At 48.0% G+C, this 16980-nt stretch overlaps 1 protein-coding gene across 4 annotated transcripts in view; it reads left to right on the forward strand.

Moving 5' to 3' along the window:
• Positions 1–16980, forward strand: part of HNRNPR (heterogeneous nuclear ribonucleoprotein R) — a 68356-nt gene that overhangs the window by 25260 nt on the left and 26116 nt on the right. For all 4 annotated transcript variants that reach the window (XM_065421851.1, XM_065421850.1, XM_065421848.1 and 1 more), the window contains one exon: positions 1578–1754. In XM_065421851.1, coding sequence (XP_065277923.1) covers positions 1578–1754 — 177 coding nt within the window. The remainder of the gene's footprint in view (positions 1–1577; positions 1755–16980) is intronic.

Consider the following 16980-nt stretch of genomic DNA (forward strand, 5'->3'; position numbering starts at 1 on the left):
TCTTAGAAAACTGCATTATTTTAAAAAAAAATCCATTGTTTGAAAAAGAACTTGTGTGGACAAGTGTCTGTAAATTGGTGGTAAAATCTCAATACTTCTCCGCTTAGGCATACATTGTGTGTATCTTCAAAACAGTTTTTATAATAATACTTGTGTTTGGATGCTCAGAGCTCTCAATAACATTCACCTGTGAGGAATGAATTTCTGTTTTGATCTGCGTCCAACAGTGACTTTGGGAAATCCGACCAATTTTTGAAACTTAGTTTAGGAAGAACAAAATTTTAAGTCTAAGGGTGTCTGCCATTCACTACATGTAGCAAAAATTTGCAAAGTTGTTTTCTAAATAGTAAGTTTCTATCCTACATTGTTTAAACTATCATGGGTATATATTTACAGCTTATATCTTAACAAAAAATCCACCAGCCAACATGTACAGCAAGGGTGAGAACTTGTTTCTTTTCCACAGAAGCTACTGCAGTTTAGACCGGGGTGGCCAAGCTGAGCCTGAGAAGGAGCCAGAGTTTACCAATGTACATTGCCAAAGAGCCATAGTAATACATCAGCAGCTCCCCACCCCTCACTCCCAGCACCTCCCACCCACTGGCAGCCCTGCCAATCAGTGCCTCCCCCTCCCTCCCCGCACCTCCCAATCAGCTGTTTTGTGGCGTGCAGGAGGCTCTGGGGGGTGAGGAGCGAGGGCACGGCAGGCAGGCTCAGGGGAGGGGGTGGGAAGGGGTGGAGTGTGGGCAGGGCCTGTGGCAGAGCCAGGGGTTGAGCAGTGAGCACCCCCCAGCACATTGGAAAGTTGGCACCTGTATCTCCAGCCCCGAAGTCGGTGCCTATACAAGGAGCTGCATATTAACTTCTGAAGAGCCACATGTGGGCCACCCCTGGTTTAGACTCAGGAAATGGAGAAGTTCAGATGTGAATAGCTATATCACCTCAGTTGTGTTTATATGTTAAACCTGTAGTGTTTTCTGTTCTTCCTTGTTAAGTACATATTTAAATCTGTCTGTTTTATGTGATACGTTTTAGGTTTGGAATGGTCATGTTACTTATGAATGGCAAAGCCAGACAGACCAAAAATGGAATACCTTTGTACCAACAGTGAATGGCTTGGAAAACTTAAGGCTAGGTTCACTCTAAAAAGTTAAGGTGACCCAGCTACCTCTTTCATTGGTGTAAAAAATCCATGCCCCTGATTGCCGTAGTTAAGCTGACCTGTCCCCCAGCGTAGATAGTGCTAGGTCGATGGAAGAAATTCTTCCATCAACCTAGCTACTGTCTCTAGGGGAGGCGGATTAACTACTGGGACAGGAGAACCGCTCCCGTTGCTGTAGTGCTTCAGTTTAGCCACTCACTAGAGCTGCAGCTGTGCCGGCGTAGCAGTTTAAGTGTAGACTTATCCTAATTGTGAAATGAGTCTATAATGGATAGATAGTATTACAGCCATAAGTAGGGGTTTCTTCTATAGTTCATATATCATGCAGTTTTTGTTCCCAGAGAACTTCATTTAAAATGCCAATTCCAAGTCAGAATCTGTAAAGGCTTCTAAGGAGGTTTTGTTTTCTCTCCAGGTTTTTGTTGGCAAGATTCCCAGAGACTTGTATGAGGATGAATTGGTGCCACTCTTTGAGAAGGCTGGTCCAATTTGGGATCTGCGCCTCATGATGGATCCTCTGTCTGGTCAGAACAGAGGTTATGCTTTTATTACCTTCTGTGGCAAAGACTCAGCACAAGAAGCAGTCAAACTGGTGAGTTAACTCATTCTGGACACAGCAGGTTAATAGTATTACTCCACCAAGTTTAACATACTTCTTTAAAATCCCTTCTCAAAGCTCAGCTCTGCTATAGTTCATGCAGTGAATTGCCATGTGACAGTGGCTATGTGATTGGTGATTTGTGATTACTGCTAATGATCGGTTACAAATTGTGCACACCTCCAGTCTGTGCTAAAACGTACTGTTACTCTCTCTGCACCTTATGTACAGATACAAACATGCTTTTTCGTCCGCCTGTTATATCTTTGGTTTGGGGCTCTGCATCTAGGGACAGTCCTGGTACAGTGAGGCTTCAGCCTGCTTGGACCTCTAAATTGTATCACGATATAAGAGTTGTAGGAAAAATAAAGTATTAGTTACTAGGTTACATCTGTGAGCAGTGACTTTCACTACCTGTTATGTCAACACAGTTCCCCACAGTACATAGAATCCAAACTCTTCCTGTTTTTTTAAAGGAAGCATTAGCTCAGACTTTATCCCTGGACTTGGCTGTTTCTAGAGTTCTACTCTTAGGGCTGCTGAGCCCTAAACTAGACCTGTAGTGTCCAATCTATGGCCATGGGGCCATATAAGTCATCCTTGGGGGCAGCTATGTTAAGTAAACTTCAGTTTGATTCCATATTAAAAAAATTAACTTCGTTCTGGGGCTCAGGCAACAGCCAGAACAGAGTAAGAGAACTGAGACCTCAGGAGAAATGGCAGACTCAATGCCCCAATCTCCCTTTCTTCTGGAAGCTGGAGAAGGTGTCACCTAATCCTCCTCAGTATATGGCCATCTGAAGAGACAACCTCATAAGACCACAGGGCAACTTCATGTGACATTGCTGCTGTCTGCAATCAAGTTTCACTACGTGACATTTAAATCTGCCTTCTCACTACAGAGGAGTGGATGGGAATACTGTCTCCTAATGCGTCCTCTGCAGTCTCAGGAGAGCTCTACTCAGCTGCTTTACCTTTTCCTGCTGAGGTATAGCAGCTCTTCCTCTATATTCCTGACATCAGGGAGAGCAGGATAGATACTCGTTTGACTTAGCCTGAGCCTAGAGGAACTCTTAGTAAGGGATGACTCCCCTCCCCCACAGAACCATGCGGGGCAGCCCAAGAGAGGGAAAAAGGGTGAAGACTGCTAATTGACAGCTGTCGCCAAAAGGCTATATGCCAGCTATGGAGGACTAGAATGGAAGCATATTTGCCTATGACCTGCCCCTCCACAGCCCAATAATATCCTCTGTGCTGGGGCTGCAGGATATGAGTCACTTGAACGCTTTGGTTCTATTCGCTCTTGGGTGAATTCTCAGCAGGTGACTTGCAGGTGCCTTCTGCTCTCCTTGTATTGCCTAAATAGTCCAAATGGAGCAGAGCGGGCCAGAGAATTCATCCCACTTGGGGGGGGGGAAGTGATTGGCCCTCAGGCTGAAAAAGTTGAATACTACTGCTATATAGCCTTTCTCCAGCTTCATCAAAACCCACGTAACCCTTTCCCAATAGGACCAACGCCTGTTATCAGGGTGAGGTTTCAAGCAAACACTGGCAGCTTATTAGCCTCACTGAAAAGAACTCAGCAGTCATAATCTAAGAATTTGAACAAACATATCACTGTATAAGATTTACAAACGTATTGGGTATTCACCCACGAAAGCTCATGCTCCAATACGTCTGTTAGTCTATAAGGTGCCACAGGACTCTTTGCTGCTTTTGCAGATCCAGACTAACACGGCTACCCCTCTGATACTTGTATAAGATTGTTATCTTGGGCTCTTCCAGGACTCAAATTCCCAGCAGGACATGCATAATTCATCTTTTCCAATAATATGGAGCTGAAATTCATAGCCCCGAGGGGCCATGAAAAGTCCAGCTTTGAAGTTAACACTTCTAAAAACCATTGCTGGCCCACTCCTGTTTCTTGTGCTGGGCCTTGAGACAGTAATTTGAAGCAGGAGAAAACATTCCTTGGGCAGGTTAGTTTAAGAAACTCCACAAAGTTCTCTCTGAAGCTGCTCAAGATATGGAAATGTTAAAATAACTCTCAGATGTGGCTTAGTGGGCAGGTGATGGGTCACTGGTGAATGATTTATCACAATTACCTGCAATTTATCACGTGTGCATTCTGTGTGTATATAAATTTCAAAAGTGTCCTATCCAGAATTTTCAAACCCACAATGTTTGTACAGGCAGTCCTTGACTTTACAGTGTTCAACTTATGACAAACAGTACGTACGTCGCTTATGAATTGACACCCTGATTCAACTTTTGACAATTGATTTTTGACTTTACAAAGCTTTACAAATGGAGTGGATTGCGGTTCTGAGTTACGGCATCTTGGCTTGCAATACAATTGGTTCCTGAAAATTGTGTCGTAAGTCTGAGGACTGCCCGTATTAGTGTTTCACCTCTTTGCCAAGTATGAATTCAACCATGAAACCTGCTTTTGAGAAATAAAATGTCCTTTCTGCAAGATATTGGAAAAAATCAGTTTTCGAACTTGGTAGTAACTAACTATTTTTAGCAAAGATTTGAGTTTCCATTCAGATTGAATTAAGATCATTAAGCTTCAAATAGTATGGGACAATGTTGACTTCTGTAGGCTTCAATCATAGGGTATGATTCTGCTTTCATTAACATCAGTGATGAAATTTTTAATGACTTCAGTGGGAGTGGGATCAGGCTTGAATTAAAAAAACAAAAAACTAATCAACACGCTGTTGAAAAGCAGATTCTGAGTTCACTTAAACTTCTAATAAGTTTCTATTACATATTATATTATGAATCACTCTATTTGTATTGAAACCAAATTTTCAAATGAATTTGGATCAAATATTAATCTGTCCCTTCAATAAACTGTTCTTTGAGTGCTTGCACATAAATTCATAGATTCTAGGACTGGAAGGGACCTCGAGAGGTCATCAAGTCCAGTCCCCTGCCCGCATGGCAGGACCAAATACTGTCTAGACCATCCCTGATAGACATTTATCTAACCTACTCTTAAATATCTCCAGAGATGGAGATTCCACAACCTCCCTAGGCAATTTATTCCAGTGTTTAACCACCCTGACAGTTAGGAACTTTTTCCTAATGTCCAACCTAGACCTCCCTTGCTGCAGTTTAAGCCCATTGCTGCTTGTTCTATCCTCAGAGGCTAAGGTGAACAAGTTTTCTCCCTCCTCCTTATGACACCCTTTTAGATACCTGAAAACTGCTATCATGTCCCCTCTGTCTTCTCTTCTCCAAACTAAACAAACCCAATTCTTTCAGCCTTCCTTCATAGGTCATGTTCACAAGACCTTTAATCATTCTTGTTGCTCTTCTCTGGACCCTTTCCAATTTCTCCACATCTTTCTTGAAATGCGGTGCCCAGAACTGGACACAATATTCCACCTGAGGCCTAACCAGAGCAGAGTAGAGCGGAAGAATGACTTCTCGTGTCTTGCTCACAACACACCTGTTAATACATCCCAGAATCATGTTTGCTTTTTTTGCAACAGCATCACACTGTTGACTCATATTTAGCTTGTGGTCCACTATAACCCCTAGATCCCTTTCTGCCGTACTCCTTCCTAGACAGTCTCTTCCCATTCTGTATGTGTGAAACTGATTTTTTCTTCCTAAGTGGAGCACTTTGCATTTGTCTTTGTTAAACTTCATCCTGTTTAACTCCGACCATTTCTCCAATTTGTCCATATCATTTTTGAATTATGACCCTGTCCTCCAAATCAGTTGCAATCCCTCCCAGTTTGGTATCATCCGCAAACTTAATAAGCGTACTTTCTATGCCAATATCTAAGTCGTTAATGAAGATATTGAACAGAGCCGGTCCCAAAACAGACCCCTGCGGAACCCCACTCGTTATGCCTTTCCAGCAGGATTGGGAACCATTAATAACAACTCTCTGAGTACGGTTATCCAGCCAGTTATGCACCCACCTTATAGTAGCCCCATCTAAATTGTATTTGCCTAGTTTATCGATAAGAATATCATGCGAGACCGTATCAAATGCCTTACTAAAGTCTAGGTATACCACATCCACAGCTTCTCCCTTATCCACAAGACTCGTTATCCTATCGAAGAAAGCGATCAGATTGGTTTGACATGATTTGTTCTTTACAAATCCATGCTGGCTGTTCCCTATCACCTTACCACCTTCCAAGTGTTTGCAGATGATTTCCTTAATTACTTGCTCCATTATCTTCCCTGGCACAGAAGTTAAACTAACTGGTCTGTAGTTTCCTGGGTTGTTTTTATTTCCCTTTTTATAGATGGGCACTATATTTGCCCTTTTCCAGTCTTCTGGAATCTCTCCCGTCTCCCATGATTTTCCAAAGATAATAGCTAGAGGCTCAGATACCTCCTCTATTAGCTCCTTGAGTATTCTAGGATGCATTTCATCAGGCCCTGGTGACTTGCAGGCATCTAACTTTTCTAAGTGATTTTTAACTTGTTCTTTTTTTATTTTATCTGCTAAACCTACCCCCTTCCCATTAGCATTCACTATGTTAGGCATTCCTTCAGACTTCTCGGTGAAGACCGAAACAAAGAAGTCATTAAGCATCTCTGCCATTTCCAAGTTTCCTGTTACTGTTTCTCCCTCTTCACTAAGCAGTGGGCCTACCCTGTCTTTGGTCTTCCTCTTGCTTCTAATGTATTGATAAAAAGTCGTCTTGTTCCCCTTTATTCCCGTAGCTAGTTTGAGCTCATTTTGTGCCTTTGCCTTTCTAATCTTGCCCCTGCATTCCTGTGTTGTTTGCCTATATTCATCCTTTGTAATCTGTCCTAGTTTCCATTTTTTATGACTCCTTTTTATTTTTTAGATCATGCAACATTACAATTCCATTCTAGGTGTGCGCATGCCCATGTGCGCAGTCGTTAGATTTTTCCCTTAGCAGTATCTGTAAGGTTGGCTGTGGCGCCCCCTTGTGTGCTGCACTCATGCACTGGTATTTCAGGCGCTGCTGGCCCTACGCCCTCTCAGTTCCTTCTTACCGCCCGTGGTGGTCAGTCAGAGCACCTTTCCATGCTTGACAAGGACTAGCGGTTTTTCTCCCTTGGACTTTGTGGCCTGAGGCCTTGTATCCTTAGTAGTTAGTATTAAGTACCTGTTAATAGTTTAATTTTTGTTAAGGTTCCAGGGGGTGCCCCCGGTGGGGCATGCCCCAGTCTCCCGGTTTCAAGCCCTGCACAGATTGTAATAAGCCTGTGACTGTTGTCTTTGACATGTGCCTCCCCCAAGCACTTGAGACAAGTGCTCTATCTGTAAGAACTTTCGGCCTTGTCCGCAAAAAGAGTGGGACATTTGGCTCTGGGCTCTCCTTACGGAGTCCATCTGCGCCTCCTCGGCATGAGTCACCAAGTACACCGGCACTGGGCTTCGCCCGTCACCGCTCCCTGTCACCGGTACTGAAAAAGGACGCAGAAGCACGGCTCCCCAGTGTCAGTGAAGAAAAGCCAGGGGACAGCAGGCAAAGGAACTGCCTTGGGCCATCCACTCACCCCGGCGCCCCGCAGTCGGCTTTCTCCAGCAGGGGCCGTTAGCCCAGTAAAAGGTCCTCCTCTGACTCCCGTGAGCAGTACTGGACCATCTTCCTTGCCGACACCGATGCCAACACATGCTCCCCAGGCATTGAAGGAGCACAGGCCTCCGCCTACAGAGCAGGTGCCAGAAGCTTCGGTGAAGGCTCCCCAAGAGGGCAAGTGAGAAGTAGTGGAGCGCCACAGATTCCCCGAGACAACGGCGCACTCTCCACCACCACGCCGACTCACGCCGGAGCCTCCATCCCAGCCGGCAGATGCTTGCGGTTGGTCTCTGTCACCTTCGCACCAATGCAGTTTGCCAAGAGGAAGGTGCCGTTCCCTGTACTACCAGCACCGATTGCCATCCTGCAGGTCGTCTCCTCGTCGCCGATCGCTGATGCCGTGGCAATGTTCTCCTTCCCGCCTCCGGTCCCCTCTGGCACTGACACAGGTCTCCATGGTGTGGGTACTGGCCCCCCCATGCAGGGCACCAGTCACCGTTATCGGTGGTCTCAAGGCAGACTCTGGCATCTACAGCCCCTCCGTGGTCTCCGGAAGGAGGTTCCTCTGGAACAGAGGGTTGCTTCAGCCCGTTGCCTAGACCCCCAGAGGCGGGAATGGGTTACTGATCTGGCATTGACAGCACAGAGGCAATGGCAGACGGGTCAGTGGCCCGTGCAGTGGCCTTGTTGGAATGCATGGGGGGTTCCAGTCATGGCTATGACCTATCTCATAGAGCTGGAAGGGACCTTGACAGGTCATCGAGTCCAGTCCCCTGCCTTCACTAGCAGGACAAATTTTAGCCCCAGATCCCTAAATGGCCCCCTCAAGGATTGAACTCACAACCCTGGGTTTAGCGGGCCAATGGTCAAACCACTGAGCTATCCGTTCCCACCCTTCATCGGCAGCTCCCTCAGAGCAACTGGCACCGATGGCACTGAGCCTGGAACCAGAGACACACCCGGAAGCTGAGACTCGGGAGGTGGTCCCCACCCCTAAGCCACCCTCCCTGACAGAGGAGGACGACCAGGGCCCCCCTCCGGTGGGACAGTCATAATCTTTATCCCCGGACGAGGCGGTTGCAGGACCCTCCACGGCCAGCACGCCCGATGATTTTTCAGGACCACCAGGCCTTGCTCCGGTGGGTGGCCGAGAACTTGGGCCTCGAGGTGAAGGAGGTGGTCGAACAGGCGGGCGCTTTATTCAGTGTCCTGTCGGCCTCTACCCTGATTTGTGTGGTGCATGATGAGGTCCTCAACATTGCCAAGGCCATCTGGCAAACACTCTCCTCCATCCCTCCCACCTTAAAACGGGCTGAAAATAAGTACTTTCTCCTGGCCAAAAGTTTTGAGTATCTTTTTTGACTTTTGCTTATACCCACCCTCCCCCGGCTCACTAGTGGTCTCCTTGGCCAGTGAAAAGGAAAAGCAGGGGCTGTTACCTTTCTTCAATGGCCTCCTCCCCTACGGTTCAGCCTAGTTGCGGCTCACATCGGATTGCTGGGTCCTGGACGCAATATCTCGGGGCTATACCCTGCAATTTTTGGCCACCTCTCCTCTCACCCCCCCACCCCCCCAACTTCGCCGTCCCTCTTCATGGACCCTTCTCATGAGCACCTACTTGTTCAGGAGGTCGAGAACCTTCTGTGCCTGGGGGCAGTAGAAGAGGTTCTTCGGGGCATGAGAGGAAAAGGGTACTACTCCTGGTACTTCCTAATGCCGAAGGCAAAAGGGGGGCCTCAGACTCATCCTGGGCCTGCATCAACAAGTCTCTCAAGAAACTGAAGTTTCGCATGGTTTCCCTGGCCTCCATCATCCCCCTCCCTGTATCCAGGAGACTGGTATGCTGCTCTCGACTTAAAGGACACTTATTTCCACTCTTCTATATTCCTGGGCAACAGGTGTTTCCTCCGATTTATGATGGGAGGGCGCCATTTCCAGTTCACAGCGCTACCCTTTGGCCCTGAGGGTGTTCACAAAATGTGTGGTGCCAGTGGCTGCTTACCTCAGACATCAAGGGATCTATCTGTTTCAGTACCTCAATGACTGGTTCATCAAGGTCAGGTCTCCAGAACAGGTACAGAGAAGCCTCGAACTGGTGCATTCCCCCTCCCGCCACCTGGGCCTGTTGATAAACATGGAAAAGTCCACGTTAACGCCTGTCCAATGCATAGAGTTCATCAGAGCAGTTCTCAACTCCAGGTGAGCCAGTGCCTGCCTTCCAGAAGAACGCTTTCAGGCCTTGTCATCCCTGATTTGTCTGATAAGGGACCACCCGCTCACTATGGGCCACATCTGCCTACGCCCGATGGGTCACATGGCCGCTTGCACGTACGTGGTTCCTCACACTCGGCTAGATCTACGGCCTCTCCAAGTGTGGCTGGCCTCGGGCTATACCCCAAGCAAACATGCTCTGCACCGGATAGTCAGAGTACCGAACCACGTCATACTGTCTCTGCGCTGGTGGTTGGCTCCCCAGTCAGTGCTCCAAGGGATCCCCTTTGCAACTCTGTCCCCATCTCTAACCCTGGTCTCTGACGCATTAGATCTGGGCTGGGGAGCTCAACTGGGTGAACTTCACACACAGGGCTGCTGGCTGCGGGACAACTTAGCCCACCATATCAATGTGAGGGAGCTCAGGGCGGTCCTCCGTCTGGCCTGCCAGGCTGTCTTGCCCCACTTGAGAGGCAAAGTGGTGCAGGTCCTGACAGACAATACAGCCACAATGTATTACATCAGCAGGCAGGGAGGTGCCAGATCCTCGACCCTTTGTCAGGAGGTGCTCAGCCTTTGGGACTTCTGCGTGCAGCATACCATCCATCTGGTTGTGGCCCACCTACCCGGCTCCAGGAACATCCTGGCAGATCAGGTCAGTAGGACTTTCTCATCTCACCACGAATGGTCTCTCCATCCCTGTGGTAGATATAATCTTCCAAAGGTGGGGAACTCCCAGGTGGACTTGTTTTGTGTCCAGACAGAACAGGAAGTGCTACAAGTGCTTCCATCCAGGGTCTGGACAGCCTCCACCCTTGGTTGGGGGTGCTCATGTATGCCTTTCTGCCGGTGCCGTTAATCCACAGAGTCCTGGTGAAAGTCAAGCAGGACAGAGCAAGGGTTATCCTCGTGGCCCCCGCATGGCCCCATCAGCACTGGTTCAGCATGCTCTTGGATCTTTTGGCAGTTGTTCCTCTTCCCTGCCTCTTCGGCTGGACTTGCTGTTTCAGAACCACGGCAACCTGCTGCATCCGAACCTGATAGCGTGACTCCTGCATGGTTGAGCTCAGAAGAACAGGCATGCTTGGCTTGGGTCTAGCAGGTTTTGTTGGGCAGCAGAAAGTTCTCAATCAGGGTGACCTACCTAGCAAAGTGGAAGCAGTTCGCATGCTGAGCTTTGGAGCAGCAACTTCAGGCCTAGCTGCAGGAGGTCTTGGACTACTTGTTGCATCTCAAGCTTAAAGGGTAGTCCCCATCTTCCATCAAGGTCAACCTGGCAGCCATCTCAGCGTTGCATCCTCCACTCCAGGGCAGGTCTCTTTGCCCATCCTATGAAGGCAAGGTTTTTAAAGGGCCTGGAGCACCTCTATCCACACTTAGAATCATAAAATATCAGGGTTGGAAGGGACCTCAGGAGGTCATCTAGTCCAACCCCCTGCTCAAAGCAGGACCAATTCCCAACTAAATCATCCCAGCCAGGGCTTTGTCAAGCCAGGCCTTAAAAACCTCCAAGGAAGGAGATTCCACCACCTCCCTAGGTAAAGCATTCCAGTGCTTCACCACCCTCCTAGTGAAATAGTGTTTCCTAATATCCAACCTAGACCTCCCCCACTGCAACTTGAGACCATTGCTCCTTGTTCTGTCATCTGCCACCACTGAGAACAGCCGAGCTCCATCCTCTTTGGAACCCCCCCCCCCCCCCCGGTAGCTGAAAGCAGCTATCAAATCCCCCCTCATTCTTCTCTTCTGAAGACTAAAGCCCAGTTCCCTCAGCCTCTCCTCATAAGTCATGTGCTCCAGACCCCTAATCATTTTTGTTGCCCTCCGCTGGACTTTTCAATATTTCCACATCCTTCTTGTAGTGTGGGGCCCAAAACTGGACACAGTACTCCAGATGAGGCCTCACCAATGTCCAATAGAGGGGAATGATCACGTCCCTTGATCTGCTGGCAACAGCCCAAAATGCCATTAGCCTTCTTGGCAACAAGAGCACACTGTTGACTCATATCCAGCTTCTCGTCCACTGTGACCCCCTAGGTCCTTTTCTGCAGAACTGCTACCTAGCCATTCGGTCCCTAGTCTGTAGCAGTGCATAGGATTCTTCCGTCCTAAGTGCAGGACTCTGCACTTGTCCTTGTTGAACCTCATCAGGTTTTTTGGCCCAATCCTCTAATTTGTCTAGGTCCCTCTGTATCTGATCCCTACCCTCCAGCGTATCTACCACGCCTCCCAGTTTAGTGTCATCTGCAAACTTGCTGAGAGTGCAGTCCACACCATCCTCCAGATCATTAATAAAGATATTAAACAAAACCGGCCCCAGGACCGACCCTTGGGGCACTCCGCTTGAAACCGGCTGCCAACTAGACATGGAGCCATTGATCACTACCCGTTGAGCCCGACGATCTAGCCAGCTTTCTATCCACCTTACAGTCCATTCATCCAGCCCATACTTCTTTAACTTGGCGGCAAGAATACTGTGGGAGACCATATCAAAAGCTTTGCTAAAGTCAAGGAAACACATCCACTGCTTTTCTCCTCATCCACAGAGCCAGTTATCTCATCATAGAAGGCAATTATTTTAGTCAGGCATGACTTCCCCTTGGTGAGTCCATGCTGACTGTTGCTGATCACTTTCCTCTCCTCTAAGTGCTTCAGAATTGATTCCTTGAGGACCTGCTCCATGATTTTTCCAGGGACTGAGGTGAGGCTGACTGGCCTGTAGTTCCCCGGATCCTCCTCCTTCCCTTTTTTAAAGATGGGCACTACATTAGCCTTTTTCCAGTCATCCGGGACCTCCCCCGATCGCCATGAGTTTTCAAAGATGATGGCCAATGGCTCCGCAATCACATCCACCAACTTCTTTAGCACCCTCGGATGCAGCGCATCCGGCCCCATGGATTTGTGCTCATCCAGTTTTTCTAAATAGTCCCGAACCACTTCTTTCTCCATGGAGGGCTGGTCACCTCCTCCCCATACTGTGCTGCCCAGTGCAGCAGTCTGGGAGCTGACCTTGTTTGTGAAGACAGAGGCAAAAAAAGCATTGAGTACATTAGCTTTTTCCACATCCTCGGTCACTAGGTTGCCTCCCTCGTTCAGTAAGGGGCCCACACTTTCCTTGACTTTCTTCTTGTTGCTAACATACCTGAAGAAACCCTTCTTGTTACTCTTAACATCTCTCGCTAGCTGCAACTCCAAGTGCGATTTGGCCTTCCTGATTTCACTCTTGCATGCCTGAGCGATATTTTTATACTCCTCCCTGGTCATTTGTCCAGTCTTTAACTTCTTGTAAGCTTCTTTTTCGCATTTAAGGTCAGCAAGGATTTCACTGTTTAGCCAAGCTGGTCGCCTGCCATATTTCCTATTCTTTCTACACGTCGGGATGGTTTGTTCCTGCAACCGCAATAAGGATTCTTTAAAATACAGCCAGTTCTCCTGGACCCCGTTGCCCTTCATGTTTATTCTCCCAGGGGATCCTGCCCATCTGTTCCCTGAGGGAGTCAAAGTCTGCTTTTCTGAAGTCCAGGGTCCGTATTCTGCTGCTCTCCTTTCTTCCTTGTGTCAGGATCCTGAACTCGACCATCTCATGGTCACTGCCTCCCAGGTTCCCATCCACTTTTGCTTCCCCTACTAATTCTTCCCTGTTTGTGAGCAGCAGGTCAAGAAAAGCTCTGCCCCTACTTGGTTCCTCCAGCACTTGCACCTCCAGAAATTGTCACCTACACTTTCCAAAAACTTCCTGGATTGTCTGTGCACCGCTGTATTGCTCTCCCAGCAGATATCAGGGTGATTAAAGTCTCCCATGAGAACCAGGGCCTACGATCTAGCAACTTCTGCTAGTTGCCAGAAGAAAGTCTCGTCCACCTCATCCCCCTGGTCTGGTGGTCTATAGCAGACTCCCACCACGACATCACCCTTGTTGCTCACACTCCTCAACTTTATCCAGAGACTTTCAGGTTTTTCTGCAGTTTCATACCGGAGCTCTGAGCAGTCATACTCCTCTCTTACAGACAATGCAACTCCCCCACCTTTTCTGCCCTGCCTGTCCTTCCTGAACAGTTTATATCCATCCATGACAGTACTCCAGTCATGTGAGTTATCCCACCAAGTCTGTTATTCCAATCGCATCATAGTTCCCTGACTGTGCCAGGACTTCCAGTTCTCCCTGCTTGTTTCCCAGGCTTCTTGCATTTGTGTATAGGCACTTAAGATAACTCATTGATCGTCCCTCTTTCTCAGTATGAGACAGGAGTCCTCCCCTCTTGCGCTCTCCTGCTTGTGCTTCCTCCCAGGATCCCATTTCCCCACTTACCTCAGGGCTTTGGTCTCCTTCCCCCGGTGAACCTAGTTTAAAGCCCTCCTCACTAGGTTAGCCAGCCTGCTTGCGAAGATGCTCTTTCCCTCTCTGTTAGGTGGAGCCCGTCTCTGCCTAGCACTCCTCCTTCTTGGAACACCATCCCATGGTCGAAGAATCCAAAGCCTTCTCTCCGACACCACCTGCGTAGCTATTCGTTGACTTCCATGATTCGACAGTCTCTACCCAGGCCTTTTCCTTGCACAGGGAGGATGGACGAGAACACCACTGGCGTCTCAAACTCCTTTATCCTTCTCCCCAGAGCCACGTAGTCTGCAGTGATCCGCTCAAGGTCATTTTTGGCAGTATCATTGGTGCCCACGTGGAGAAGCAGGAAGGGGTAGCGATCCGAGGGCTTGATGAGTCTTGGCAGTCTCTCCATCACATCGTGTATCCTAGCTCCTGGCAAGTAGCAGACCTCTCGGTTTTCCCGGTCGGGGTGGCAGATAGATGACTCAGTCCCCCTGAAGAGGGAGTCCCCGACCACCAGCACCCTCCTCCTCCTCCTCTTGGGAGTGGTGGTTGTGGAACCCTCATCCCTAGGACAGTGCATCTTTTGCCTTCCAATCGGTGGAGTCTCCTTCTGCTCCCTTCCTTCAGATGTGTCATCTAGTCCACTCTCCACATTAGTACCTGTAGAGAGAACATGGAAACGATTGCTCACCTGTATCTCCATTGCTGGTACATGGATGCTCCTCTTTCTCCTTCTGGAGGTCACATGCTGCGAAACTTCTTCACCATCCTTCTGTCCCTGCTGCGCCTGCTCTGGATCTTCAGAATGTTGTGGCCGTAGAAGCATCTCCTGACGTCTGTCCAGGAAATCTTCATTTTCCCTTATGCAACGCAGAGTCGATACTCGTTTCTCCAGACCTCAAACCTTCTCTTCCAATATGGAGACCAGCTTGCACTTTGTACAGACAAAGTCGCTTCTGTCCTATGGAAGAAAGACAAACATGGCACAACCTGTGCAGGTTACAACAGCTGATCGCTCACCTTCCATATCACCTTCCTCTTAAGAGCTTCCTCAGCTGTTGCAGTAACTAGTCAGAGAAACCCACAGATGAAAGCCTCAGTGCGCTCTCCCTAGGCGAACTCCCAGGCAAACTCCCTCTGTCAGCCTCTGCTGTTCGCCGCCATCCCTCCCTGGGACTTGACCCTCGTGCTGTGCAGGCTCATGGGGCGTGCCTCTCTCTCCCCCTTCCCCCCCCCCCCTTGAGCCTTTGGCTGCCTCCTCCCCCTTGATGTTCTCCTGAAAGGTTTCTTTCCTGGTCGCTATAATCTCACCCCGCAGGGTATCTGAGATCAGGGCGCCCACCTCAGATCCGCCCAATACGGTCTTCAAGGACAAGGTCCAACTATGACACACACCCGGCGTTTCTGCTCAAGGGTCATCTCCCAGTTTCATACGGGCCAGGACATATACTTACCAGTCTTTTGTCCGAAGCCTCATGCGTCGGATGAGGAGCGCAGACTTCACGCCTTGAACATCAGGCGAGCGCTGGCATTCTATATAGACAGAACTAAACCATTCCACAAGTCAGCACAGTTGTTTGTGGCAGACAGAATGAAAGGTCGCCCAGTGTCTGCTCAGAGAATTTTAGTCCTGGATCATGGCCTGCATTCGCTACCTCTATGAGTTGGCTAAAGTGCCTCCGCCGGCGATTGTGACAGCTCACTTGACTAGGACACAGGCATTGTCGGCAGCCTTCCTAGCGCAGTGCTGATCCAGGAAATCTGTCAGGCTATGACCTGGTCGTCCGTCCACACGTTCACATCGCATAATACGCTGACCCAGGAAGCTCAAGAAAATGCTGGCTTTGGCAGAGCAGTGCTTCAGACTGCAAGAAGGTAAACTCCAAGCCTACATCTGAGGATTCTGCTTGAGTCACCTAGAATGGAATAGACATGGGCAAGGACTTGAAGAAGAAAAAATGGTTATCCACCTTTTGTAACTGGTGGTTTTTTTTTTTTTTTGAGATGTTGCTCATGTCCATTCCATTATCTCCCCTCCTACCCCTCTGTTGGAGTTGTTAGCAAGAAGGAACTGAGAGGGCGTGGGGTGGTGGCGCTTGATATACCAGCACATGGGCATGCTATTCAAGGGGGCGCCACAGCCAGCCCTAGGGATACGGTTAAGGCAAAAATCTCTGACAACAGCGCATGTGGGCACGCATGCACTCACCTAGAATGGAATGGACATGAGCAACACACCTCAAAGAACAACAGTTACAAAAAGTGGGTAACCGTTTTTCCCCCCCCCCCAATTTGAAGAATTACAATACTAGTGAATAGAGAGAGAAACCTTTATTTTGAACTTTTCATAAATAAGTAGTAGGTTACTTTGAGGGCATTTTATCAAACATCTGTTTTCCTGAGCAGCTGTTAGTATCTGAAAGTAGGTAAGGTGCTTTGAAAATCCCAGTTTAAGGAAATTGGATGGGATTTCTGCCTGCTAAGTTTCTTTTTTAGGCTCCTCTGAAAATCCCAGCCTAAAGTCATAGAGGAATTCTGGATAAACTGAGGAAATTTGCAAAAAGAGGAAGAGGGCTCTTGCCTATAAATGTTTCATCATATTGTTGCCACCGTCACCCATAGAGTAATCTGGCTTTGACTAGAACTGGGACAAATGTGGATTAGCTGATAGCAACTAAAAAAACAAACCAAATGTTTTCTAGAAAGCTTTAAAATGTTAAATGAGTTTAACTAGAAAAGCTTTGTCTATGGCACTTCACAAAAGGAAAAAAGTATTCTCATCACTCTGGGCCACTATAATGAGCATGCAACTTAGATGAAATGTGAAATCAAGAAAATGAGGAAATTCCAAATGTAATTCCAAATACAAATAAGGATTTGTAAATACAGTGGAGTCGCATCTTACGTGGGGGTTCGGTTCTAAAGTCAGCGCGTAAGGCGAAAATCGCGTATAGTCAAAATTACCCTTGAAAATCCCTTAAATTGCCCATAAAGTACAGTATACTGTACATGGTTTTGTGTATACAACCCGGTACAGTAATATGTATTAATGTATACAGTAATGTACGGTATATAATAGAGTACATATGCAAAATATAATTTTACAGTACTGTATTTTTAATTACGGGAGTAATTACAGGGGGTCGTCAGGGCTTGA

The sequence above is a fragment of the Emys orbicularis genome, chromosome 23 (genome assembly GCF_028017835.1).
Source record: "Emys orbicularis isolate rEmyOrb1 chromosome 23, rEmyOrb1.hap1, whole genome shotgun sequence".
Classification (NCBI taxonomy): domain Eukaryota; kingdom Metazoa; phylum Chordata; order Testudines; family Emydidae; genus Emys; species Emys orbicularis.